Here is a 7,485-nt window from a genome sequence, read left to right as displayed (position 1 = left end):
ATAAATACTTAATATGGATTATACATCCACGAATAAGATCTACGTAGCTATAATTAATATTAATTTTACAAGGAAATTAACAATGATAACTGTAATTTTAGATGTATTTAAAAATATTAAGGGCGATTATGGAAATTAGAATGTTATTTAATTTTTAAAAATCTAATTTGGTAGTTTATCTATTTGAGACCAGTACAAATACAATTATTAAATACATAGTATATTACGAGAGAAGGATCTTCAATTTATAATGAACAGTTTTATACTATGTATTAAAACAATTGTATGTTATCAAAATCGCATTAAATTTTCCTTGATATTTTTAATTCAATATTAACCATTATAATTTACACTTTACATTTACACTTTTATAACTAACAGCTGTTATAATTAATTACAAATTTATTAAACACTTTCAAAAATATGTTACTATCGGATTAAAGCGTAAAACCGTAATACTAGGCAAAAACTTGGTTCAAATAACGTTAAAAACAGTTGAAGAACGCCGTAGTCGAAATAGATAAACAATTTTTGAAATTCATATTTAGAACATCCACATTCTTTCTTAATAATGTATATGTTATCTATGGAAGTGTTTTCAAGTTCGGAAGACTTGGAATAAGGCACACAGTTGCATTAGCACCACTTATATTATCTTTAACATTTGAATTGGATATAACTATTTTGGCAATTAAGGAGATTACCACAGATCCTAAACATACTGTATCAATCTATATCTATAGACTTGTACGTATTTACAGAAATTGTTATTGAAAATATTGTGCATTTTACATAACTAAAATGTTCGTTTGACAAAACATGAAACAGTTTTTTATCTACTACTTGTATTCAAGTCCCATTTTTGGGACTCATAACTTACACTGGTTTAATTTTAAGGCATCCCAAATTTCCCTGGCTAATTTCTGAACTACACGTGACTAATACTTTGGATTTTTGAGATATATTGGCCCTTAAAAGTCTCCTTTACGAAGGAACGTTAAGTAGAAAAATTTATAGTAGATAATTATTTCTTATTATGCTTCTAAAACACTATTACTAACCCGTGTTAACGGTTGGAAAATGAGCTTTACTCAGGTGTGGTACAAATAAATGCTACACTATTGATGTTCATACATCGTATTACTATATATATACAGTTTGTAACAGCCCTGCGTTAAGTAGATGTAGCCTCAAATTTATTTAATTACAGGCATAAATATACACATAAAAACTACTCTAAAACTATTTCTAGCGGGGTCAGATAGCACCGAAATTTTTGAAGACCACTCTTCTTTTTCGTGAATTCTCAAAGCTTAACCAAATACAGCGAAAATTATATTTGGACGGCAACGTTATTATTTACAATATTAAGTAGGGACTAAATGCAATTATCTATAAACAGGAAGACATCTGTAACTTATGGTTGTCATTAACCAAACCTTATATATATATATGACATTTAAGCTTAGTATTCCACTTATATTCAGTCATAAAGTCGTTAACAACCATGTGAGCCCATTTATTGTTTCTATCATACAGAAAATATGAGTGTAGGGAAAAGTTCAGCATAATTTCTATATAAAAGACACAATATAGTATGTTTAAGTACAAGCGCCATTCGTTTTAATGAATTAACTAGGACTGGTTGTGTTGCTTCTTGGTTCTGGCTTTAGCGATCCATTGATTTTAGGTGTGTTTGGGGTGACAGGGGCCGTAAGTAAGGTGTTGGCTTGACATTGAGCACAGGATTCGAGTCTCCGGGCCAAAACGGCGCGTAGTTTTAGTGCTGGTCCAAGCTTCATCTGCAGCATGCCGGTGAGGTGGTCTTCTGTTAGTAGTGGCAGGCCCGCTCCGTCGATTCTTTGTTCACGGAAATTCTGAAAAGATGAAAGAAGCTGTTAAATGACAATGTAAGAAAGAACTTAAAAAACATGTTCCCTTAGTTGTGTTTTTCCTTTTTGAATGAAAAGATATCAAACAGTTTAAGAAAAAAATATTTCAAAACTCGCTTTGCGCAAGGACACAAAATAATTAATAATTGACTTTGAACAATAAATGGTGATACGTTTTCTACCAACGCAAGGATACATTTTTATCCGTAAATACCTATGTTTTTGTAGATAGGTATGTGAATATGTCGCTGTATGGTAAAATTTGAGCAACGGGTTGTGGCTTGTGGGAAGCTGAGCGAAGTTAACGTACGCTCGGTTGCCTTTGCACCTGTTCATGTCACGTATACTGCGCCTGCGCAGCTTTGATACTTTCGAGACAATCGAGAATATAACAAAATGCTAATTTAATCAATGATTAAAAGACCTTGTAATGAACGTCAAGGTATTTCGATGTTAAGGACGTAAAGATCTGTCCATTACAGAATAGCAGTTACCAATATTCCACGCATTTAATAAGCGTGAAATTGACCATCGTTCGTCGGAAACCTGAACCGTATCTAAAAATATTTTCACGGTAAAACAATAATTGGTATTTGTGTGACAAAACGGGTGTATCGAATCGGGCGCGTCAGTATCAAGACGATTCGATCTCGGGTCGCGGCCAGCGTCCAACCTGTCATCTCGGCGGGAACGTTGACAAAAAGCGAGCCGCCTACGTGACGTCCTGCCCCCCGCGCCTCCGCTCATCTTCAAGCTTGACCACTTTTTACGCCGCGACATTTGCCCAGAGTTCGATCCGTGTCATCCGAGTTCTTTTTTTAATTGCGCCGCGTCCGCGTAGTTCGATTTTTACTTTTTAATTTTATAAATGGCTTCTGGCAGCCACCGAGCGGTAAAAAGCTAACAAAAAAGGCCTATGAATAATTAAAGCGAGATGGTAGCTACCGAGTACCAGCTCATGGGAACGGAATTAGTTATCGCAGCGACAGGTCGCCGGCGCCCGCCGGTCGTTGTGAAGGACAGGTCAATTTGCTGCGCTCATTTTGCTCGTTTCATGATCGACGTTGATATAGAGACACAGGAATCTAGTGAATTTATTTATGTGCAATCGCCTCAGGAATCAGGCGGCTGGCTGGTAGCCGACATCGCTTATCAATTCTAATATCTTGATTGCTATATCCTACATATATTGGATTTATTACAACAGAACTTCTTTTTAGTTTCTATCTAGTTCAAAGTAATTTGAAACTGCGTTATTGAAATAGAGCCTTAAAATAGGCATTAAACCGAGCAACCTTCGTATAAAATACAGCCATAGGGCATGTGTTGGAGTAAATCAAGGGTCAGTTTGACCCCGATATCCTTCAGTCTGTGGTTTGGGGGCATACTTAATTTAATAGGGGTTACGGAGAGGAGAATCGGGACTTTAACTCTGGTGCCCCGGGGTCAAAAGTGGCCCCGCTCTTAACGCAATGGAATGATACTGGAGAAAATAATTTAATTGGGGTATAAATTGGCAGTTTCAGATCCTGTGGCCTATTATTTGTGGTCGTGTCTTAAGTTTTTTTATACCTTAAATTCTAATTGTCTTGGTATTTAATATTGACTTCTACCTATTATAGTCGGGATTTTAACATTTAAAGTTTATTTTTGGTGAATCATATCTTTTTATATAAGTTCATATCATGGTTAAGAGTTAGATTTCCTTTTGAAAACATCCTTTGGCAACAAACGTGAAACGCTTTTACTCAAACAATACCTTATTTCAAATAAAGGCGATTGCTGTAGAATCATTACGCATACCATCTAATCAATGGACGACGGATGCTGTTTATTACGCAGTTTACGTCAGCCATTTTATCAGGCCATGAATTTGTCGTATCGCCCGCGGCCATGAACCGTTTAAATTGCGTCTGTAGCAGCCGAACAGGTTGTGTGGAAGCAAAAAAGGGTAAAGTCCGACCCCCAGGGTCGGACTGTGGTCGGGGGGCAGGGGGCTAATGACAGGGGCGGCTGCGCCCGCGGCGGCTACCGCGCAAATTGATGCTTGCGCCCTCTGTGGAACCTTTGCTCTTGGCTAGTGATGCGCCCGATAAATTATGACTAGGTGCTTGTTTATCGTGGCAGGTGCAATCGGTAGGCGTACCGAGTCCAGGTTACTCAGTATTTATTGGTTATTTTAGGCCTCATATTAGGTGATTTTCGATCTTGGAACTGGTTCTTACTTGAGCACAAACATTATACTTTTAACAGTAAGTTCAGGCAGAAGTTATTTTTGCCGATGTTTCACAAGTGTTAATGTTTTTTTAGGAGCGTACTGAATATTTAATTTCTTATAGATGTTTCGTTGCTGTCTTCCACCACGGCTGGTCCCCGCGGAAGATCTAGACCATCACCCTCTAACAATAATAAAAAAAGAAGTAATACATAGCAACACTAAATACCAGAACCGAATGCCACAATCTATTAGAACTTGATAAAGCATTAAAGAAACTAAAATGAGATATTTTAGGAATCAGTGAAATGAGAAGATCAGGAGAATGTATTGACAGAGTACAATGGAAATTGTTAGAGGAGGCCTTTGCCAAGAGGCACACTGTACTAAGAGATATTTATAAATAAACAGACAAAGAAAGAAGCAGTTCAGAATAGGAGGCTTATTATTATTATTATAGATGTTACGTTGCACAAATATTTAAAATAACGTTTGCATCGATTCTAATGGCCTAAAGGAGCAACACTAGGCACTATCCTATAAAGATTGCAATTATCTTTAAAACAGAGCCGCTGATGGTGAACGGCAGCGCTCATTCCATAATTATAATCTCCCGCGGTCGCCACTCGCCATACCTCATCGCTTTTTATAACCCAAGGGTCATGATGGCTTTGGTTTTTTATCAATTGTCGTTTTGTTTTACTTACGCTTTCTAACATTTACTGGCTACATTAAGTTTACCTTTGTGTTGGAGTTTAAGAGCTTTTTTAATAAAAATGTTCGTTAGTTCACTAACTTGCTATAAGTCATAACATTCACAGTCTTAATACACTAGAATAATCTTCATTAAAGTTTTATCAACATTTTGTTTCTGTAAAAATTTAATAATAATTATTATATGATTAAATGTTATAAAAGAATTCAAAGATCATACAAATGTATTCGACATAATATAATTACGAATTCACTAAAGAGTTCATAACATCTGTTTGTGTATCAGCAACTCATTCATTCTGCTATTAGAAAGCTTATCAAAGCAGGCATCACGAGGCCGCAAAAAGCTCTAACATAATTGGAAAATGACCTGATCACAAAGAGTAGGCGTGGCGTCCGCACCTCGCGGCCGCACGCGACAGACTGCTCAAAACACACGCGTTTGACGGAGATAGAATGAATGCGCACGCGCAGCTGGGTGGAGCGCAATCTGCCGAACGATAACGAATGCGTTCGTGCTCACTGTTAGAAAACGCCCAGTGTAAGTTCGCGCGCTCTATAAACTAAGTTGACCTCCAACTTTTCAACGCAGCGCGTTCTTAACTTCGTAGATTATTGGACTTTATTTTAAATGACTGGCGCCTGATTTTTCGTTAAATTTACATTCACTAATGGTAATATACAATATTATTAGAATAATTTATTTGCAAATTTATGGTAGGTATTTTTTATAATATATATGACGATTATGTTAAAAATATCAATAAAAATGACTAGTGGGACAGCGGATTAGGTTTATTTCTAGAACAGAAAGCAAACGGGCTGACCTGATAATGTGATGCCCATGGACATTATCTCATCTCAATACCAGAGGGCTCGCGAGTGCCTTGTATAAGGTATCTTAACAATGCTGCAATCATAGACGCTTAACAATGCTTTTTTTAAATGAAGCAGCCTACTCCTGATATGTTAATCTCTGGATAGGTAGTTTATTTAGTTATATACATAGAATAAGAGATTATAGAGCATTGATTTATTATTTGAAATGACCACACTTTCGATTTGCGGTCTCAGGTCCATAAGTCAACCTCTGCAATGCAATTATATCTATATCTACATTAATAGCTCAATAAGCATTTAAATTTTCGTCCGATAAGCAAAATGAAACGAGAATTATCGTGTCCATTGCGATATTGGCCTTATCACATGTAATTTAATCGCTTCAGTAGAAACTAGTTGCGTTCCCTTTATTTGTTATACGTCCCGTATTAATTGATTTTCTTGTGGTTAAATTAAACCTGGGGTTAGGTTGTTTAGTGCTTACGGTTAATTGCCGCGGGTGAAGAGAAACTATTACTTAGCCTGAGAGATGAAAAGTGAATTTTAGCGTTTAGAATTTCTAATTTTAATTAAGATACTTTGAATAACTGTGGATTTTATTAAGTTTAAAAATCATGCTAATATATTTTTGTGAATTATTTATGAAATATAGAGGTGCATTATATAATTTAAACTCGACTTAGTTAAGCTATTAATAAAATCAAAATTTGATTATCTACATTAATCAACCTGCCCCGGCGTTGTACGGGAATCTTTTTCTCATAAATTGATCTAGAAATTGGTGAAAACTGCATCAAATTCCGTACATTAGTTTATGAGTTCATGGCGAACTGTTTGTGTTTGTGTTATATAACTTAAACGCGGCGGAGGACTTATTTTTATATAATAAACATTCTGATTTTTTGTACGCACCATCATACTCTCAACTCAGTCATATCTCTCATCGTTAAGGCGGTTTTTTTAGAAGCGTTTTCGTTCGATCGCTTTCTTACCGACCTAGTAAAACTAAGGTAACTTCTAACATAGGTGACAAATAACGTGGCTTTATATTAGTAAAATAATTTTCAAAATCTGTTCATTAAATCCAGAGATATAGGTAACTAAATTAATGATTAAAAATTAAGTACTTTATAATAAATAAATTTACTTGAAAACGGAGTCATTATAAAGTAGAAGTAAGAAATTGAACAATGTCATGAATCATGATATTTCTAAACAAGGCGCGGTGTGCTCCAAAACAATCTAGTATCATCGACTCGATTCTAGATGCAATCACTGTTCGTGCCACTGCAATAGTGATGGGTTATTGTCGATATATATTTAATGTTAGTTTGTAAGATATATAATCAAAATCAGTAGTGATACAACCCTAGGCTTCAGATTTCTGAATCTATATTTTGTCAATCTAATAGGCGAGTAAGCCTGCCTGACATACGCTGTCGAAATTTTGGGTCTAAAGCAAGCCGGTTTCCTTACGATGTTTACCTTATCGTTCGAGCGAAATGTTCGTTAAATACGGAGCATTTATACAGAGCTGTACATATACATACCTTATTAGGTATTGATTTCTTACAACTATAACAAAAAGTTAAGCATATATTCCGAGAACATTAATATTTAAAAACATCTTTAGAGAGTTATGTGAACCTAACAAACTTTATTAATACAATTGTAAAAAAAATCTTCTAAACGTCTCCTATGCCTAAATCCAAATTATTATTATTGTGCAACAGTAGTTTAATTATAAAATTGTAGATCTTAAAAGAAGTAACTTAGGTATATCATTTTATACCTATTTCAAATGGGAGAGACTAGCCCACGACT

General features: G+C 35.5%; 1 protein-coding gene across 9 annotated transcripts in view; it reads right to left on the bottom strand.

Moving 5' to 3' along the window:
- Positions 1-12: 12 nt before the first annotated feature.
- The window catches only part of LOC110994542 (polyhomeotic-like protein 3), a 209,517-nt gene continuing 202,044 nt past the window's right edge, over positions 13-7,485 (bottom strand). For all 9 annotated transcript variants that reach the window (XM_022261238.2, XM_045627926.1, XM_022261237.2 and 6 more), the window contains one exon: positions 13-1,877. In XM_022261238.2, the coding sequence (XP_022116930.2) occupies positions 1,632-1,877 (246 nt within the window). In that variant the 3' untranslated portion in view covers positions 13-1,631. The remainder of the gene's footprint in view (positions 1,878-7,485) is intronic.

The sequence above is a fragment of the Pieris rapae genome, chromosome 4 (genome assembly GCF_905147795.1).
Source record: "Pieris rapae chromosome 4, ilPieRapa1.1, whole genome shotgun sequence".
Classification (NCBI taxonomy): domain Eukaryota; kingdom Metazoa; phylum Arthropoda; class Insecta; order Lepidoptera; family Pieridae; genus Pieris; species Pieris rapae.
The sequence above is the reverse complement of the archived record's forward strand: the minus strand, read 5'-3'. Positions and strand labels throughout refer to the sequence as shown.